This window comes from Ylistrum balloti, unplaced genomic scaffold, assembly GCF_031769215.1.
Source record: "Ylistrum balloti isolate Yb309-2 unplaced genomic scaffold, AGI_CSIRO_Ybal_v1 Utg369998, whole genome shotgun sequence".
Classification (NCBI taxonomy): Eukaryota; Metazoa; Mollusca; class Bivalvia; order Pectinida; family Pectinidae; genus Ylistrum; species Ylistrum balloti.
Window position 1 is genome coordinate 148,499 of NW_026782077.1, and position 22,232 is coordinate 170,730.

Sequence of the window (22,232 nt, forward strand, 5' to 3'; positions counted from 1 at the left end):
GTTCTAGTTTCTCCTTTGTAGGTATCATCAGTCAGTGGGAATAGGATACCAGAGGAAATGAGTCGCAGTATCATAGTGGTAACTATTTCAAGCATTAACTCTCTCCAGACTTATGTCATAGGCAATGTCCAAGTCCACTACATAACAGGAAATAGCAACCATGCAGTGAAAATTCATGTTACTTTGAAACTGGGAGCATACACAACATTGCTGAGCAACTGCATTATGCAAAGCTAGAAGGGTGTGTTTTCATTTCATGTGAACAACAGACAGTGTAGGATTTAGACAATAAAATAATAGTCATTGCCTGAACAAAGCCAATATGTTCTTTTTAATATGTTGCCTAATGTTAAGAGTCATAATTTAATAAAAATGCTTCGTAAATTCTTGCTATGGTTCCAAAAAACTATTTTGAAAATTTCAAAACCTTCTATTTTAGTGCAAAGTAATTTTTCAACATGTTTGTTTAATGCATATGATTTGTTTCTTGCTAAATGGAATGTAGTGAAAAATGAGTCATTCAGTTACTGTATGATTAAATATAAATTTGAATATTTGATCAATTTATATACTCATTACCAGTATAAAAGGATGTTTCTTGCCTTTTAGAACAAAATGTGGACATTGATTTTTTATAATGACCAAGTTCCTTTCTATTTTTTGAGGCAAGAGACGACTACCTTCAAAGACTGTCTGGAATTTTCATTTTTTTACTTTTGTATATTATAGTGAGTTTGATGAGTTGAATTACTAAATATTTTCATTATGAGTCGAGTTCACATGAAGAATTTTGCTACGTAGATCCTCCTTTTTCTCATTTGACATACATTTCAGGAGATGTTAATTTTACTTTAAGCAAATTGATTCAAGATCTTCAGCAGCAATGTGGAGTTAACAATTTTTGAACAATTAATGTACATGAACAATACTTCAGCACTGCATTGCTTTCAGTTGGCATTAATGTGTCAATGACGTGTAACTTCATTTTTTTTTTTATATTTCTTGCAATGTTCCTACAAATATGCCATTGCACGTTCATTAGTTGAAAATCTACGCAGACTTTGGTCAAATTACACAATTTAAGCACTGAATGCAGTTGTAAATATCTCAACATATAAGATATGTATCTATACAACAAAGATTTATTAGGTTACTTTAAATACATGCATGTAAATACACCATGTCATTTCACCAGATAAACTGCATGCTCTGTGCTGTAATTATATAATAAGCTGTCATAAACATTTTGTGCTACAAATGGAAGGAGCAAATGTTGATATCCCTTGCATTGTGTAAGACATTTTCTGTCAAGGAAACTCTTGGCCATAACCGAGCGAGGACATTTGAGCGAGAAATACAGAGGGGATACTTGGAGTTTTGGTTTGACACAGAGACGGGTAATAGGTGATGGAAATTGTTTCTTAGTCTACTGTTAACTGGACTTGATAACTTGTGCCATGGTTAGAGTTAATTGTTTAACTCAACATTGAGCTTAATTTCTAACCAAGTATATAATCTGTCATAAGAAAACATAGAATCTAAATACACATTTCAGATTCTGATTGTCACCTACAATTTCTTATTATTTAGACTTTAATAATTATGCCATTAATAGTGCCATTTTAAAGTTTTTTCCATAATTCAGATCTACATGGAGCTTGAATTGTCTCTATGTACATACTGGTATGTTCTGAACAGGTTTTTTTCTGTCAATTAAAACAGAATATTGGCAAAAGAGGAAAAATATTTTATTGTAATATTTTCACATTGAAAATAAGCAAGTTAATGATATGATAAACAAAAACTGACTTCGCTTTCATTTCATTGAAGATTTATAGAATACGTCATAAATCATTTATCTCATCAGTTATACAAAATGGCTGTCAGAGGGCTATCTTATTCTTTCTCGATTTCCTATGTTTTGATTCCGCAGGTAATTTAAAATTGGCCCTTAGGCCTGGCTCCACCCCTTGAGACAGTTTCTGGGTTATATTTTTGAAACAGTTGAGATCCCCATCCCATAACTATAAATAACATGCTGGGCATTAAGAGATAAACACATTTATGATGATGAACTGGCCCCTCTGAACTTAATTTTGCGGTTATACCTTTCAAACGGTGGATATCCCTCCTCATAACATTATATATATAGAATTTATTGATATCAAGAGATCAACACATTTGTTATGTAAGAATGGACTCTTTAAGTACTGCACACCTTTAGGGACATTATTTCTGTGTCATATTTTTGACTTAGCCGAGATACAAACCCAATAACCATATAAACTCTCACTTGGCATCAAAAGAGAAAGACAGTAATGATATAAGAATTTACTCATTGGTCTTTCAACATGAAAGGGTTTAAATGACTGGAGTTTTAATTTAGAAATATTTGAAATACCCAACCTAAAGGCATGTGTGTGTACCATTACTGGGCTTTAAGATCCAGGAAAGTGATACAGGCCCTATGGGCCTCATGTTTCGAGTGTACTATTACTGTATAGTGCAGCTGCTATGATCACATCATTGTTGTTATACAAAAATTAATGTAATCTCTACTGCTTTTGGTCATAGCAAAGGTAAATATATAGTTACACGGTTATTCAAGCAATTTTTTTTATTTATATGTGTATTCTCAAGTCGAGATCAATAAGTAACAGCAGTTTTAATCTTTAATGTTGTTTATGATTCACTTGTCTCTTTCTCAGGTAGACAATGGACAACACATGACCTTGTGATCAGATTTCTCTATTTTGATCCCATTATCATGGTCTCCAGTACACCAGTTACACAGAAGGACAGCTGTTTGGATCCAGCTAAAACAAGTTCAGTCTTCAGTATGATTTGCATAGCACACAGTTAAAGTATTAAAGTATGTTGCTTGTAGGAAATATCAAGTCATTGCAGGCACTGTTGTCATATTTTATGATCTTGTCTAAATGATGTTCCTCAGGCTTCAGGTGTGAACCTTTAGACATTTCTAGCCCATCATTAGATGGTGAGCTGTTCAAATTGCCCTTCATCTCGGGTCTGTTCATCCATAAACAATCCTTGCTATCATTTTTTGATGTAATGCAGGAATATTTCTCTTACTTATATCTTTCCCTTTGGTCCGTAGTTAGGCCATTTGAATTTTGTATTGATCAAAAAAGCAAAATGGCTCTCTTTTTAACAAGTTTCAACAAGAGTGCCGTCGTCACTTTTAACATGTCTGTATACATAAGCAATGAGCAAGCTACAGACACAAAGTTGAAAATGGCATAAATCTTACAAAAATCAACAAACCAAGAAATCGCCCCATCATCCACATCTACCCATTGTAGTAGTGACATTGAGCAAGTTTCATGAAAATCTGATGATTAGCTTAGGAGGAGTTGCGTTCACAAGAAATGAACGTACAGCCGGACCGACGGAGAAGATGATGCCAATATACAACTGCCTCCGGCGGTGTATAAAAAGGAAAGGAAATACTGTTTCAAAACTTAATGTGTTGGGTTTTATGGCGCCAATTTAATTTGGAGTCCAATCAGTGAAACATTTCATGCATGTACACCATGTTGTTTTTACCAAGGGTGCAGTAACAGAATCATCATTTGTATCCAGGTGTTTAAAGGCAGATGTCTGTAGGCAAATTCTTTGAGACTGTACATTAAAGTAAGATATTAACTGAACTACTGACTATAGGCTCTCTGTATAACCCCACAATGTCAACACTTCTGGTCAGTAATATGGAACTCATAAGGATGTTTATGGGTTATTATTAATTCAATACATGGAGTGTATCAGATTGCTATGCATTCTAAAAAATGCAGTTAAGATATTGTCTGCTGTAAGTGGACCTTTCCTTCTTCCAGTTCAAATAGTTCATTGCCAAAAGACGAAAGGGTTAGACACAAGTAATGTCAGTGTTATTAACGCCCTTTCCTTATAACATAGAATGTACACATCATAAAGTGTCTAAAATAATTTGAATATGATAAACATACTGTTGTATTGAGATAGAGTTTCCTGCATATTATCATATATATGACACAGAAACATAAAATACACACATTCAGGCTATCCGTGTTGAATTTCTAATAAATTTAGCCATGCGGATGGTACCATCCAGCTCACTTGTAACAGTAATATAACATTTGTTTCCATTGCGAGTTTTTCTAATTACCAAAGAATAAGAATGGCCATCCAAGTCCATGGTCATTCCAGGCAGTATGAACACAATGGATACCGACCTGCTAAAGAACATAATGGATACCGACCTGCTAAACCAAATACTGTGTATTTCCAGTGTTGTCAAACAGTAAAACTATGGCTAAAGTTATGTCACAGAGTCTTGAAAATCAAGCAGGCGAAAAATATAACTACGACTTATTAATGGCCAGTGAGGATTCAAAGAAACGGTGTCATGTTTTATGCAGGGGAAAATACCTGATACCATATGAGTTGCATAAAACAAGGAAAACATTAATTTGGAAATAGTATAGCATTGTAGTAAATGCATTGCCAGTGTCAACAACAGCATCCGGAAGTGCAGTAAAACTAGGAACTAATGGATAAATACTAAAAGCTGACTAAAAAAATCAGAGCTGCAGAATGTCACATTCACAGCAATCGTTTAAAAGATTCCGCTAAATTCAGATCGAGGACAAAATCCTGGGCATTTGTAAAGTACGGAACAGAAAACGGACAAGGTTCAAAATAATGACTGCTCCCTTTGGTAAGCGGAAGTGATATCGTCCCACCAGCGAGTGAAATGTTCATTGACAATCCGGAGTGAAGATCCGCCACTGAACTTATAATACCTACATGGCACTGGACGTACGCTAGTCCGACTACAGGAACAAAATGTAAGATTCGTTTGTGTGAAATAACTTATATGAAATAACTTATAATATACATGAAAGAAACATGAGAGAGGCGTGTCGCTACACTGATTATGATCAGCTGCTAAAAGTAGGATGGTGTGATGATCATATGATCACGGGCTCGAGACGAGTTCTGTACAATTAGAAGAAGTACACGTATATTTTGCTCCGTAAGACAAAGGTATAGAGCCTTGTTCTTCTATCTTAAGATCAGACGTCAAAGGTTGTTTTCAAACTACATATTAAATGACATTTGACAAGTTACTAATTTTAGGTTAAGATACAATTGGCAACAATGTGACTGACATTTTTCTATCAATGCAAATTTTCATGTTTGTAGTTGAGCCAGACTGAGTGTGACATATATATTGATCAGAAGTTCAATGCCGGGAGTGATGTCCTTACAATCCTGCAATGTTCCGGGGATCCCCCCTGATTTACGCAGAGATGAAACCGTGCACCAAATAGCAGACTCTTTAGAATATCTTGACAAAGTTGCAAATGAAATATTTCAAAGAATTAATACCAGGGTAAGTGATCATCGTACTCGATTACAGAAAGTCAATGACAGGCTAAGTCTAGCCCAGGCCAAAGTGGATAAAATCAAGGGAAGTAACAAAGCCACTAAAGTCTTTGCCCCATCAAAGTATCCCGCTGCCGCACATTCTGAGGAACATCAGATGTTGTTCCCAACGAGTTCCCCCAATGGTATCACTAATGTGAAACGGCCACATTACCATGTACAGCAGAAACACAAGACTCTTGATGACAAGGCTCTGAAGGATAAACTACAGTTCTACATGGTTCACCTGAACATCAAGAAAAAGGAAGGAGAAAAACAGCAGGAGGGACTTGGGGGACTTCCCAAATCTGTGGAATCTGTCAGCTCACTGCTTCTCTTCAACACTTCGGAGAACTTGTATGTTGAATTTTTAATAATCATTTTTCTTTATTTTTGATGTGTATTATTTCCGCAAGGACATGGAGTGTGGTTTAAGAATTAGGTATCTGATACTAAATCTCAGCATTTATCCTTTATTTTTGTTATGATGCTTTAAAATTAGGAAATTCTAGACAGAAACTGCATTTTTATAAATGTGTTATAAACTTTTGAACAATATTCAAATAACAAGAAATAACATTCAATGTTAAGTAACGTGTACAAAGGCCATTAAAGATTTTGACAGGACATATTAAGGCATTGTCCATTTGTCTGTCCAGCCATTGCAATTTTTTAATTTTCAAGGATCTCCTCCCCCAGTTTTCAATAACTCTGTCAAATTTGCTTTCTCGCCTTGACATTAACTTATATTTTCTTGAACGGCAATTTGATTTGACTGCTTTTTTAGGAGTAAAAGTCAACTGCCTCATAATGATCTTATTTGTTATCAGAATTTCGGTTGTCTATTTTTTTCAGTTTGTAATTAGAATTTTGTTCGAAGGTCTCCTTCCACACTTTTAGATTGATGTTATATATACTTATTAAAAGTACCCAGGAAGTTGTGTTTTCCTGATCAGAAACAGCATTAGAGTTCAACAATGTTATGAGGAGTTATTTCCCATTTTTTTTTTCTTTCAGCATTTAAAATTTATTCAGAGATCGTCTTCAATTTTTAGCCAGTTTCTTTGAAACTTGGAAGGCTAATTATAATGACATGATATTGTGCTTCTGCAGAGGAATTTTTGTATTGTTTTTGTATTAGTATTCCTTTGGATACCACACCTGATACAGGTGTACATTGTTCTGCTCCACGGTATTGTTGTTTCATAAAGAAAATGTTTTGATAATTACATGTACTACGGTATATCCTGAATCACATTATTTTAGGGTTAAGTTTAGATTTCATCTGATGTTCGTTACTTACAGGTATAAGAAGTATGTGATGCTTGATCCTCTTGGAGTTGTGACAAAGACGCGTACTGCAATTGAGGAGGAGGAAGAGATAGCAGAAGCACCCCTCACCATTGCTCAGCGGGAAGAGCTACAGCGCCAGCAGGCTGATAGTTATTTCTATATTCCTCACCTTGGGGATGTACCAGAAATTGCTGTACCCTCATCATTACCTGACCTTCCAGGTAAGTTTGATTCCTCGTCCCAACGGAACCATCATGCAATTTGTCTAAATGAATTTGGAAAATGAAGTGAAAATTGGTTTATTTGCATCATCTTCTTGTTCAAAAGTACTTACTTCTACTTACCTACCTCTAGCTCTTCTGCCACACGATGTCAGAATAAATATTAGTGACCCCAGCAAACTTTCTTGTTATCTAAGACTTTCTTTTCCTATTGAAGAAAGTGACATTGTCGTATCTCATACTGACCGTTATCTTAACCTGTTTTAGGTGTGGCTGATGACCTGGTCTACATTGCCGACATTTCATATCTCAAACTGACCGTTATCTTAACCTGTTTTAGGTGTGGCTGATGACCTGGTCTACATTGCCGACATGTCATATCTCAAACTGACCATTATCTTAACCTGTTTTAGGTGTGGCTGATGACCTGGTCTACATTGCTGACATGTCGTATCTCATACTGACCATTATCTTAACCTGTTTTAGGTGTGGCTGATGACCTGGTCTACATTGCCGACACCATTCCCTCTATAGCACCATCTGTGATGGGAGGAAACATGCCAGATCTTCCATCAGTAGTACCCGAGGCTGAAGTCCCGAATGTAACAGATATGGCCCCATCCTCAGGAGGCAGTGCCCCTCCACCTCCACCACCAGCTGGACCCCCTCCACCAGCACCACCACCGCCTCCTCCTGGCCCTCCTGCTCCTCCCCCTCCAGGGGCTCCTCCACCACCCCCTCCACCACCCCCTCCTCCCCCTGCAGATGCCCCTGAAGGGCCTCCAAGTGGGGTTCCCGAAGGGATACCAGAAGCAGTTGCTAATGCTGGTGACAGTCGCTCTAATCTGATGGACGCCATAAGAAAGGCAGGTGGGTCAGGCAAAGCAGGGCTGAAGAGTGGAAAAGATAGAAAGGTGGAGAAAAAGAAAAAACAGAAAGCAGAAAAAGAAGAGACAGGAGGAGGAGGTGGAGGAGGTGACCTTATGTCTGACCTCTTTAGTAGGCTGCAGATGAGGCGGAAAGGTATCTCTGGCGAAAAAACTGCTGGTGGCGACAAGTCTGGCGGTAATGATTCCAAAGGAGGTAGTGGTGGTGCCATGGATAAGATATCTTCAATGATCCCACCTCCACCTAAACCACAGGGAGACGACACAGAGGACCATGATGACGATGAGGACTGGGATGATTGAGGAGATAATACCTAGGATCATGATGAGGAAGAGGACTCGGACGATATAGAAGATGACACAGAAGATCATGACGACGAAGATGACTGGGACAATTAAGGTCACCCCGCAATTAAACATGTGCCACAAATAATTCAACATCTGACATTCTCACCTCACAAACTCAATCAATAGGATGTTTTTAAATCTCCCTCATCAAACAAGCACCTGTTAAATTTCAGTTTTTTTTTAAGTTCATTTTTTCATTGTGTGAAGAAGAAAACCAAATCATATTTAAAATTAATGTTAAAGTTATTTCTATCATTCTGGTATTGACCATTTTCCCCTTTTTATCTGAGTACTCGTGCACCCTGTGCAGAAATTTGAACAACTTTGAGAGAAATGTGGTTACTTTTGATGTTTGATCAGTTAGAGTGACTTTGTATGAAGAAACATGTATTTTAGGTTAAACCAGCAGGTGTAACAGTTGAATGACTTTTTACAGTAGACCTGTTTACAATGGGGACCAAATAAATCCTAGTCCTACTCTAGACTACTGGGATGTGATTATTTACAGGTTGTTAGAGTGTCTTGCTGGAATTTGTTTTACCTGCTAAAGTCTCATTTAAAAGTGTTTGATTTATCTTATGATTTACAGCATTATTTAAAAGGACCTGTATCTCCACACTGGTTCCACATTATACAAGATAAGGTGATAAGATTGTGATGTGGAAGCATCGTCCATTGTGATGTTAAGTCACTGTGGACCAGAGAAGGAATTTGACACCTGAACATGTGGATCACTGGTGTCTGTGTTATCAGCAGTCTATCTACTATCATGATGTAGCTGGGGAGAAGTCATTTTCCACTGTGATCTACTATCATGATGTAGCTGGGGAGAAGTCATTTTCCACTGTGATCTACTATCATGATGTAGCTGGGGAGAAGTCATTTTCCACTGTGATCTACTGTCACGTTGTAGGGAGGATTTATTCTCCACTGTGATGTACTGTCAAGGTGTAGGGTGGAGTCATTCTCCACTGTGATGTACTGTCAAGGTGTAGGGTGGAGTCGTTCTCCACTGTGATGTACTATCACGGTGTAGGGTGGAGTCATTCTCCACTGTGATGTACTGTCACGGTGTAGGGTGGAGTCATTCTCCACTGTGATGTACTATCACAGTGTAGGGTGGAGTCATTCTCCACTGTGATGTACTATCACAGTGTAGGGTGTAGTCATTCTCCACTGTGATGTCCCATGACACTAGAGGAGGGATACAACGTGTGATACTGGAACAAGGATATCCACAATCAGTAACGTACTTTTGTAGATATTCATACCATGAAGATTTCTATTGCAATACGATCTTATGAATCATAAATACAACTAGCTGTATTTCATAAACCTAGAGAATCTTCCTACATAGGGAGATGTAATTCCTACACAGGGCGATGTAATTCCTACACAGGGAGATGTAATTCCTACACAGGGAGATGTAATTCCTACACAGGGCCATGTACTTCCTACACAGGGCGATGTAATTCCTACACAGGGAGATGTAATTCCTACATAGGGTAATGTAATTACAAAGTGATGAAATTTCTCTGTAGGGAGAGGTAATTCCTACATTATTACACAGTAAGTAAGTGAAGTATCTACATACAAAGTCAGCTTAAAAGACATGTATGTGATATGTAAAACAATCGTTTTTATTCTATTGTATTATTGCCAAAGTTTATGAAGATTATTATCATCTACAGAAATAAAAAGATATATATTTAAAATGTGTTTGGATTTTCTGTTTCTTATCGGTCATTGTTCTGTATCCATGGGGAACAGTGTTTCTCAGGAATGTGCTTATGCAGCTGTGTCCATGGGCAAGAAAATTTTACATTATTTTGCTCTGAATGGCATGTGATGGGCCTCCCACATGTTGTTCAATGCGGTAGCCACCAGCTATTACAAGGGAACCCCACTTAAAAATGACCCAGGCTGACCATGGGTCAATATGACCAAAAAAGAACATTTAATAAATATTTTCAATCTGTGGTTTAGCCACTGTAGTAAAATTTTTGGCCAAAATATAAATACCCTGCTATCAGACCAGGTTGCCAAAATATTGCATCTTAATCAGGGACTGGCCTTTTCACAGAACAATGATATAGCATTGCATGTAATTCTTCTGGACTGCAATATACTTGGGTGGTCTTATTACTGTATACCAGGAAATTTTCACCCCAGTTTTATTTTCACCCTTTTAGTCCAGTAACAGGGAGGGCTAATTTAACACGGGTCGAAAATTTGCTACACATATTTAACAATTTTGCATAATCCTTAAAGGTCAAAATGAACATGTGAAATGTGTATAATGGTACAAGGGCAAAAATATCCCTGTATACAGTAAGTGCCAGAATTGGGTTTATTGTTAGATAAATATGACTTCGCTTGAGAAGCTCCTGGTCAGTTGTTCTTGTTTGGCATGTTTGGTATACAACAATCATGACCCTAAGCTTGATGGTTCTGAAGAAGTCATATAACCATTTAATATACTATACTTGGCCCTTTCAATCTTGAATGTAAGGATAATTCATATGAAAAACTTATCCAGCCCTCTCTGACTGATAAATTTAATATACCGTGCCAGTAAAATATTGACCCAAGGTCAGTCATTGCTGGGTGGTTGGGTGAAATAGTGTATAAAACTTTCACCTTTCCTTATGGCAAAAGGTCTCACTTGAAATGCCACATGGATTGTCTCAGGGATTCCAGTCCTCAGCTATACCTACTTCAATGCAATAGATTATTGAAGAACATTTGTAATTGTTAGTATTACACCTATAACCCTTTAAGCGAATAAAAAAAATTGAAAAACTATAATTAATAAAAAAAATATGAAAATTTTATTCTTCAAATTGACAACCTTTGATACATATACAGAGATTCAGACACCAGTTACAACCGTTTAATGATAAATAGAGTAAGGTATAGTTTGACTATGACACTACAGAACAAATGGTTTTAATATATAAAGTCAATCACTTGACGTAGTAAGACAATCAGGTGGGACGATGTAAAACAAACAACCTTGTCATTCTCATGATGATTTGTAACATTTTTAACATTTAGTCTCACAACAATGTATCATCTGAAATCCAACACACAAGTTTCATAATTTTTATAAAATAATCCTAAGAATATCTTGTTGCTGTGAACACATAGCTTCTAGACCATTGCAGTAGTTAGATTAGATTGTCTATATTGTAGGTTGAAATCATTAACTTGTTTACAAAATCTGTACATAAATGAACACAAAAATCACTGATTTCTTTGTTTTTAGATAGAAAAAATACAACATTTCATACAAACTTTTTCTAACCAGCACCAACAAAACACTGAAGACTAAAAACATTACATTTAACACTTTCACAAGATAAGGCTATACAAAAAGAAATCACAACTGCATTGTTGTAAAATAATTTTTGCAATGAACTGGAAATGCAAGTAAAGGGCTAACTTCAAATCTCTCGCTTTCCTCATTCAAGGAAAATTGTTAAAGGGAGACAACTCAGAATTATTGAAACAATACAACAAACAACAGTCCCCACTCTCATGTGAAGTACATTCCAATACCACAAGACAAATTTTGGCAGAACTAATTGTAGATGAAAACTGGTTGATGGATCCACTATATTTAATCAGGAACAGTGCTGATGTTGCCATCACAAATAAATACATATTTTTTTGTTTGTTTTTAAGATGTATCCATGTTATTTAACCATGTTATTTAACCATGTAGAATTGTATTTGATGGTATAAATATGAATGAATAATTTTAGTAAGCAATATTATAGAAGTTCACATGAATAAGTGATTACACCAACTGAAAGAGGTAGTAAACCCATAACTTGAAACTGATCACCCATTTCTAGTTTAGGTTGAAGGTCAAAATATAGGTCAATGTGACCTACTTTTCATAAAAGACACACAGTCTGACCTAAGTGAAACTATTGCTCAAGTAAGAAGTTCAAGTGACAAGTAGGGCAGGAGAAAAAGCCAATTCCAGATAAAAAGGTGAAGGACAGATAGACAGACGTACACACCACAAACTTATATCTCCCTCGGCTCCCAGTGTGGGAGTGATAGGTAGCACTGCAAGCTCAACACTGCCCCCACTAATCCCTTCTGCCCTACCTCTTACCTCTAACCCCCTCTTCAGCAGAACCCACTGCCCCCCTCATCCCTTCTGCCCTACCCCTTACCCCTAACCCCCTCTTCAGCGGAGCCCACTGCCCCCACTCATCCCTTCTGCCCTACCCCTTACCCCTAACCCCCTCTTCAGCGGAGCCTACTGCCCCCACTCATCCCTTCTGACCTACCCCTTATCCCTAACCCCCTTTTCAGCGGAGCCCACTGCCCCCACTCATCCCTTCTGCCCTACCCCTTACCCCTAACCCCCTCTTCAGCGGAACCCACTGCCCCCCTCATCCCTTCTGCCCTACCCCTTACCCCTAACCACCTCTTCAGTGGAACCCACTGGCCCCCTCATCCCTTCTGCCCTACCCCTTACCCCTAACCCCCTCTTCAGCGGAACCCACTGCCCCACTCATCCCTTCTGCCCTACCCCTTACCCCTAACCCCCTCTTCAGCGGAGCCTACTGCCCCCACTCATCCCTTCTGACCTACCCCTTATCCCTAACCCCCTTTTCAGCGGAACCCACTGCCCCCACTCATCCCTTCTGCCCTACCCCTTACCCCTCATCCTCACATCTGTTGCACCAAGCTGTGAAATGTTAATACATTTGTATTAGTAATAATTACTCATTCAATGCTTGATGTTTTCTAGATATGTCAATAATTCACATAGCAAATGTATTTAGCTAGCTGCCGTGTACAGATTTGTAGCTACCATGTGTAGGGAGGGTGTCTGTAACAAAATTGCATAATGAGTTGATAGTTCTCTTAACTATGGACTGTCTCATATAAAACAATTAAATTCTGACAGGATAAAAAATGGAATGGGATTCTGTTCAAATATGGGGAAAAAATGTCAACAACTGTATGAATTATCTTGTTCTGATCTTAACTTTCAACTACTAGATATCACAACCATTTACCACTACATAAATCCATGTACAAATCTTAATATGATCTAACTTCTACAATGTCTGATATAAAATGACAGATGTTGGAGAAACAAAATGACATTTCTGATACACGATCAGTGACTTGTGGGCTAAGACATCTTGGGTTTAATCTGTTTGTAGTCCTTGTTTCTTTTGGGGGTATATTTCAAAAGTTTGGCGTATCGTTTAAGAAGTTTTTCCCAATAGCAAGAAATATCCTCCATTGTGAGATGGTCCCATATAAATTGCCGTCCTCTGTAATAAATAAAAAAAATGATAAATGTAACAAATTAAAACCTGTTTTAGTTACACTGACACAGCTGCTTATACAAATCAACATTTCCTTACCCCTTAAAAGCCATTTATACAAATCAACATTTCCTTACCCCTTAAAAGCCATTTATACAAATCAACATTTCCTTACCCCTTAAAAGCCGTTTATACAAATCAACATTTCCTTACCCCTTAAAAGCCATTTATACAAATCAACATTTCCTTACCCCTTAAAAGCCGTTTATACAAATCAACATTTCCTTACCCCTTAAAAGCCATTTATACAAATCAACATTTCCTTACCCCTTAAAAGCCGTTTATACAAATCAACATTTCCTTACCCCTTAAAAGCCGTTTATACAAATCAACATTTCCTTACCCCTTAAAAGCCATTTATACAAATCAACATTTCCTTACCCCTTAAAAGCCGTTTATACAAATCAACATTTCCTTACCCCTTAAAAGCCATTTATACAAATCAACATTTCCTTACCCCTTAAAAGCCGTTTATACAAATCAACATTTCCTTACCCCTTAAAAGCCGTTTATACAAATCAACATTTCGTCACCCCTTACAATGCTGTTTATACATATCATTTCCTTAACGTTGCACAATAAACAAAAAAAATATATAGACCTTTACGTAATTCTGTTGAAATTCATATTAACAAATTTATTTCCACAAAATACATATAGCAAAAACGCTTAAAAAAAACCCAATTTAATACAATTGTTACATTTCAACCACAGCCAGATATCTGGGCTTGATTATCAATCAGACATAAACACAATAGTCTATGTATCACAGATAAAGTGAAAACATCACCTAACTTAAAGCTCACTTTATATCATATACACGGGTTTATACATAGTAAATTACCTGTCTGCTATCTTTTTTACTACATCGTCGTTTTGTTTGGCAAACTCGAGCAGATCCCTGGGGTAGAAAAAAACAACAGAATTTATGACCAAAAAATAGTGAAAATAACAGATTTCAGAAATCTGTATCATAACAAATGATGTTTATGAAAACATTTATCTCAGATTTTTTGTAAAATCTCTAAATATAATCAGACGGTTTTTAAATCTTGTCAGGGTTCTATAGAAATAAGAAAACTTAGAGGGGAGGGAGGCTATTGGACATTGGTCAGGTCCAGTCTGACCAGTATATAGTGGACTCAAGGTTTTACAGGGGAGAGAGAGAAGACTTACTGGACATTGGTCAGGTCCAGTCTGACCAGTATATAGTGGACTCATGGTTTTACAGGGGAGAGAGAGAAGACTTACTGGACATCGATCAGGTCCTGTCTGACCAGTATATAGTGGACTCAAGGTTTTACAGGGGAGAGAGAGAAGACTTACTGGACATCGATCAGATCCTGTCTTACCAGTATAAAGTGGACTCAAGGTTTTACAGGGGAGGGAGAGAAGACTTACTGGACATCGGTCAGGTCCTGTCTGACCAGTATACATGGATTCAAGGTTTTACAGGGGAGGACGCAGGCTTACTGGACATTGGTCAGGTCCTGTCTGACCAGTATAAAGTGGATTCAAGGTTTTACAGGGGAGGACACAGGCTTACTGGACATTGGTCAGGTCCTGTCTGACCAGTATATAGTGGATTCAAGGTTTTACAGGGGAGGACACAGGCTTACTGGACATTGGTCAGGTCCTGTCTGACCAGTATATAGTGGACTCAAGGTTTTACAGGGGAGGACGCAGGCTTACTGGACATTGGTCAGGTCCTGTCTGACCAGTATATAGTGGACTCAAGGTTTTACAGAGGAGGAAGAGAAGACTTACTGGACATCGGTCAGGTCCTGTCTGACCGGTATATAATGGACCCATGGTTTCAGAGCAGGGTAGAAAAACTCCAGCCATTCTTCTCCAACATGATATACAAGAGAATCACACAAAAAGAGATGCTTCAGTCGAAAACTTGCTGCCACTCCTCGAAAGTTAAACAAGTACCTACAAAAAAAGCATCATACTGAAAAAATAATCACAACAAAAAAACATATAACACAAAAATCAGAACACAGAAAGTTATCACAAAGCAAACAACACATAAATAGAAATCAAAACATCACAAAAATTATAGAAAGTTAAACTTCATACATTTGTCCAAATCCAAATAACAAAAAAATTGGTTCAAATTCTTTTGTTCCTCATTAAAATCTAAAGTTCTTTACATAATTTATCAAAAACAGAATCATATCCCACTTACTTGTATTGACAGTGATCCTCTAAGCGTACCTCATCAGCTGGATCTTCACCTAATGTATCCTGTGGAAAGGAGGCTGAATGTCTCATATTGATGTTGAAAATTCTTTCACAGATATAGATATCTGACATTACTGACCCCTGACCTTACTGACCTCTGACATTACTTACACCTGGAATTATTGATCCCACACACTACCGACCCCTGACATTACTTAACCTCACATTACTGACCCTTGACCTTAGTGACAACAGACATTATTGACCCCTAACATAACTGATCCTTACATTACTGACACTGGACATTACTGACCTCTGGCCTTACTGACAATGGACATTACTGACCCCTGACCTTAATGACAATGGACATTATTGACCCCTGACCTTAATGACAATGGACATTACTGACCTTTGACCTTACTGACAATGGACATTACTGACCCCTGACCTTAATGACAATGGACATTACTGACCTCTGACCTTACTGACACTGGACATTACTGACCTCTGACCTTAATGACAATGGACATTATTGACCCCTGACCTTAATGACAATGGACATTACTGACCTTTGACCTTACTGACAAAGGACATTACTGACCCCTGACCTTAATGACAATGGACATTACTGACCTCAGACCTTACTGACAATGGACATTACTGACCCCTGACCTTAATGACAATGGACATTACTGACCCCTGACCTTAATGACAATGGACATTATTGACCCCTGACCTTAATGACAATGGACATTATTGACCCTGTAACATTACTGACACTGGACATTATTGACCTCTGACCTAACTGACACTGGACATTACTGACCTCTGACCTTACTGACACTGGACATTACTGACCTCTGACCTAACTGACACTGAACATTACTGACCTCTGACCTTACTGACACTGGACATTACTGACCTCTGACCTTACTGACAATGGACATTACTGACCCCTGACCTTAATGACAATGGACATTATTGACCCTGTAACATTACTGACAGTGGACATTACTGACCTCTGACCTAACTGACATTTGATTTTTTATAGATAAAAACTAAAAAATGTGTCGGAATCCGAGAAAACACTCTGCACCAATCAATAGTAAATGATGTATGGAAAAAAATTCTATGTCAAAACTCACCTCCTTGGAGCGCCAGGACTGGTTCTTTGTGTATTTAGCATCCACCAAGTCTGAATGTTTACGAGACAACAATATGAGAGGATCTCGTTCAGAACTGGTGCGAGACCCTCGGAAGTAACCTTTATCTTGTTTCGCTGTCCACGGCCATTTTTTTGCTTCCCTACAATTAAAAAGAAATGTGTGTCCTTTTCGAATTGGTTTTTTTTTTTTGCAACGCAATATATTCTATTCCGTCTTTTCACAATCCAGTGTTTTCTGATCTTGTCAGTATTGATAGCTATATACAATACAATACAAGATGGAGATTAAGTGCAAACTTAAGATACCATTTCTGATTTAAAACAATTTTTTTAATTATGGAGATCTCTCCTTTTCCTCTCTAATCACTGCTAACCTAGGAATAATTTCTCTCTGCTCGTCCCAACGTCCAAGTCCTGTTGGATAAATTGGCCAAACAGCTGGTCCTCCTTCCCAAAACGTCCAAGCAGGGTACATAATGTCCCAATGTTGGTTCATCTACGAAACATCAAAAATATTGAAATAGCAAATAAAATGAGAAAAATGTTTGACTGAAGAAAAAGACGTATTATGTATGTTTAAAATTAAGTTTTAAGTAATTACTCCCTTTTTCTAAAAAAAAAGTGTGTTTTTCTTACGAAAAGAAGAAAAATCTAATTTACATATACAATACTGTTTTAAATCAAATTTGTCAGTTATCATAAGCCTACACTTTACACCTAGGTCATATGATCAAATTCAAGGGAGACAATTCATCAATGCCAAAATGCTTTTAAAACAATTGCACACAAGAAACCAAAAGTAAGGATATATCTTTATATCAGTAGTAATCTGATTAAAGTATCTTGAGATCAATTTTGGAAAAATAGCATATAAATTTTTGCACATACAAGTAACAATAAGAAATTTGATACTCTCAATCAATAGATATCATCTGATATTTCTTGTGTATTTTGGTATTTACAAAATCATCACTTACTATGCAGTGTGAGAGTTTAATAGTAGCATTAACACGAAAATTTTTTCTTTGAAAATTTCATTGGAGTTTTGATGTGAAGAAGGACATTATCAGGTCACACATTAAGACATCTAAAGCATCTAATGACATTCTATGATGTCAATAGGTCTGATGACTTTCTATGATGCCAATAGGTCTGATGGCATTCTATGATGTCAATAGGTCTAATCACATTCTCTGATGTCAACAGGTCTAATGACATTCTATGATGTCAAAAGGTCTAATGACATTCTATGATGTCAATAGGTCTAATGACTGTCCTCACCACTTTACTAAAGGAGAAGACAGGGATTGGTGGACCATGTTTTGATGACTGGGGCCAGTCTCGCACATTTATCAACATCTCCATGTCCGGCAATTTTTTTATAATAAGAAGGATGAAATGTTCCACGCCAGAGCACCTGTTAATAATAGATTAATGAGTTAGTTGCTTTAAAAACAATCAAAATAAAGCATTTTGGTAGAAAGACACTTAATTAATAAATTATCCATTAGTGAGATGAAGCATGCTGGCCAAGTTTGTGGAGCTGTGGGTTATAATGCCAGAGACATTTTGGGTTTTATTCCTCTCCAGGCACTCAGCAGCTATGTGTTTTTCTTGTTCTTTCATACAAGTACCAAGGAACCCTTAAATCCCACTTGTATGTCAGAAATAATCGTTTATCTTATGTAGTTATAAACTGTCTAGGATCTAGACCTCAAGTCTACAGTCCATAACAAGGAAAACAGAGAATTTTGACAAGAATATTGGAGGTTTATACCTGTTAGGAAACATGCATTGGTCCTCCCGATACAGTTTGTGATTGATGATTTGGTAGTGTACTCCTCTCTGTATGGATTCAGTGATCATGTCTTTCGTAATTCCACCTGGTTTTTCTTCCCAGACTCGTAGGTCATTACTGATCACACTGTAAAACCATGGGCATATTTTCACACACATATCATGGGGAGATATCATTAATTGTCTCTAATGTTGAGGCTGTATAAACATGATATAAAAATCTTTTCTACATGAGACCTGAAAATCTCACACGCTAACAAGTACTTGATTTTTTTGGTCTCATCAGATCTGTCTGGTATCTTAATGTGACATCTGGTGCCATGTCACAAAAGCAGATCTAAATGAATAAAAAGTAATTGAAAATGAAACAAGTTTATTAAGTTTTATGCACTCTTGACACAGTCATGTTAAGAGAAAAAGAATCTGTTTCCCATCCATGTTTGAGACTCATCTGTCTCAGTCTTGAGCTTACATTCTCTGACATCTTATACCCCACTATTTGTTACAGAATTCTTTAAGTCTGACCATCAAAATTAATTCTCAAGAAACCACTCACTCTTGATGACAGGAACAGAGGTCTGAGCTGCACTCTGTATAATCTGTCAAAGCCTTGTCAATCTTCTTCAGGTAGTTCTTCCATCTGGTATTGGATGCTGTTAACAAAAGAATGTATAAGGGATATAGTGATGTACACTATTCCGGTAGGAGGGTCTATAAATAGCATTAATAGATTAACATGATCTCTTTTGTAGCAAACACAACACTCAAAGTTCAAGTAAATATATTTTTTGCTTTACAGGTTGATTGAAAATGAGAGCAATACAGAGGCGATGTAGATAAAATTTGTTGCTGCTACAAAAAATGATGTCCATTCAATGTTTACATTTCCCCTAAACTGTCATTATACAGAGTGATCTTGCTCCCATAAAATACTTCCAGTATTTTTTCTCTCTTTTTTTTTTTTTTTACACAAATACAGAAATTTGAAAAAGCACATCACACTTCATGTTACTTTTTCAATTAACCTATAGTGACATATGCTCAAACATCCATTCAGTGTTTCAAGTATACATGGAATCTAATATTAAAAGGTACAAAAAGGACTGATGACACTTGTTTGCTGAGTCAAAATGAGAGACCAACTTATGTATTGCTGATTGACTTCCAATTGTTTTTATTTGATCGGTTTGACCATGTAAACAATACTAATGGTAAGCGCGCTTAATTAAATCTATCAATATGTTAACTTACAAGGCGTATACTTGCTATCTTCTTTCTTCTGTGCTGATTCTGTGGCGCAACTTTCCCCTCTTGCATCCTGTTTCGCCTGACAAACCTCTTCTGACAAGCAGGATGACACTAACGACACAGTCACAAGGCATACTGAAGTAACTCCCAGCCACATGTTTCCGGAAGTAGACTAAATTCTCTTTTCTCAAAGAAGAGTTCCAGCGGGAGATCTCATTATTTCACGTACTTCCAGACAGGTTTCCGCGCCAGAGAATATAGAATGGAAGAAGAAGACCGACGATAATCAAATAGATAAACACAAACAATGAGCTGCAAAATTCAAGGGTTGTGGTTACACACATATTTCGTTTGATTTGTGTCATTAATGGCATAATTGCGACAACATATTCATTTTTTTAAAAAAAAGAAGTCGTACCTAGTTATTAATTTTGCGTATTATTCCTATGTGTCTTGTATTGAACGGCATTGATCACTAAACACCTTTAAATACCGGAGTTAAACTTCAATACCGGCGTTGAATGACATTTATTTAGTAAATCATTAAATGATGATTTCGAATACGCTTAAAAAATCTTAGCCTAATTTCTTATCCTATAAATAACAAACTATAACATGATTGCGTGGTTTGTCATTTTTAAGTGCTATTAAAATTGAGTGCAGAAGTACCTGTGATCGAGATTGGTACTGTACTGGTTATACGATTTAAACACCTAGCTCCCAGCCATTATTTGAATTACCTCCCCTATGTTAACAATTCGCATAAAAACTCCCACTAATTCAAACTAACACAAACGTATACTCACATCTCCAACATACACCTGTACATAGTAACACATCCAACATACACGTGTATGTACTCACATCTCCAACATGCACGTGTACATAGTTACACCTCCAACATACACGTGTAGATACTTACACCTCCAACATACACGTGTAGATACTTACACGTCCATCATACACGTGTATATACTTACACCTCCAACATACACGTATACATAGTTACACCTCCAACATACACGTGTATATAGTTACACTTCCAACATACACGTGTATATATTTACACCTCCAACATACACGTGTAGATACTTACACCTCCAACATACACGTGTAGATATTTACACCTCCAACATACACGTTTATATACTTGCGCTTATAACATACACTTGTATTCATGCAAGCAACATACACATACATGTACACACGACATAACGTGTACCTATTCATGATACACAGTTTTACATATATATCCGGCAATCAGGTGTACACACGCCTACCTTTGTACAATCAACTACACACAGATTCCCTACATGCACGTTTACACACATTTTCAGCATATACACATTTACACTTCTATACATATTTAATGTTGTACACACTCCGAGCACACACTGTACACAAACACATTCAGCATACACGTGTACAGAGACTTCTAACATACACGTGTAAACTGTCCTCTCCTCCAAGGTACACGTGTACTACTCTCTCCTTCCCCTAACATTCTGTTCAGAGTCGTCATGCATATTCTCCAACTTAACACTTAGCTCTCGACAATATTTTGTTGCTTTCTTGTTTTTTTTTTTTATTTTTTTTTTATTTTTTTTTTATGTTTATGAAGTTGTTTGTTCAAATGACAATAAATTGAACGTCAAGTGAAATTTCCAAATCGGTGATTATTAATTGGAACACGGGATGTTTGAGAAATCTTCAAATGATTAGAATCGACCATATATATATATATATATATTGTTCAATTAAGTTGAAATTTTAACGTTTATCAAACGAAATTGGAATCATTTTTCTGTTGTCGAGTGTAAAAATCATTAAATCGCTTGAAAACACAATTCGATTATCAAAGAGTGTTTGCTTTGGTTTAAGTGTTTTTGTACGTCAATTTGCAGCGTGTATTCGTTACCAAGCTTACTGTTAAATTAATGAACACAGAGTGTTTTTAAATTTGTTAATTCCAAACACAAATTCTTCGAGCTTGTGTTCGATCTTTTGTGCTGTTTGGCGGCCCAATAAGTAATTACTTTGGGAAGAACCTCTATTTCCGTCAATATTTAAAACGCAGTCACAGTTAGATGTAACGATATGAAATCGCTGTTTCTGTAACGCCTGATGTGACATATAGCATGAAGATAGTGTTTCGGCACATTTATCGCCAAAACGTCCTATATCAGTGACAGATGGTTTTTGCTGAAATATGCACATAAAGAGGTTGATTAATAATTATAAAAGGGAAATCCTTTTCTGTTATTCAGCACTCTGGATATGGACATTTTTTATCATG

At 37.0% G+C, this 22,232-nt stretch overlaps 2 protein-coding genes across 2 annotated transcripts; one reads left to right on the forward strand and one right to left on the reverse strand.

Annotated features, from left to right (window-relative positions):
* The first annotated feature begins 4,760 nt into the window (after nucleotides 1-4,760).
* LOC132548028 (WASH complex subunit 1-like) lies at nucleotides 4,761-9,859 on the forward strand. Its single transcript, XM_060211848.1, has 4 exons — nucleotides 4,761-4,847; nucleotides 5,206-5,784; nucleotides 6,733-6,941; nucleotides 7,428-9,859. The coding sequence occupies exons 2-4, from the start codon at nucleotides 5,249-5,251 to the stop codon at nucleotides 8,129-8,131; spliced, it is 1,449 nt and encodes a 482-aa protein (XP_060067831.1). The 5' UTR covers nucleotides 4,761-4,847; nucleotides 5,206-5,248; the 3' UTR covers nucleotides 8,132-9,859.
* Nucleotides 9,860-12,859: 3,000 nt separating this feature from the next.
* On the reverse strand, nucleotides 12,860-20,093 carry LOC132548037 (protein O-glucosyltransferase 1-like). The gene is made up of 10 exons (XM_060211857.1): nucleotides 19,940-20,093; nucleotides 19,245-19,341; nucleotides 18,669-18,815; nucleotides 18,173-18,308; nucleotides 17,266-17,387; nucleotides 16,872-17,031; nucleotides 15,731-15,789; nucleotides 15,307-15,474; nucleotides 14,384-14,440; nucleotides 12,860-13,485 (listed from the first exon to the last, which is right to left on the reverse strand). The coding sequence occupies exons 1-10, from the start codon at nucleotides 20,091-20,093 to the stop codon at nucleotides 13,341-13,343; spliced, it is 1,245 nt and encodes a 414-aa protein (XP_060067840.1). The 3' UTR covers nucleotides 12,860-13,340.
* Nucleotides 20,094-22,232: the final 2,139 nt, after the last annotated feature.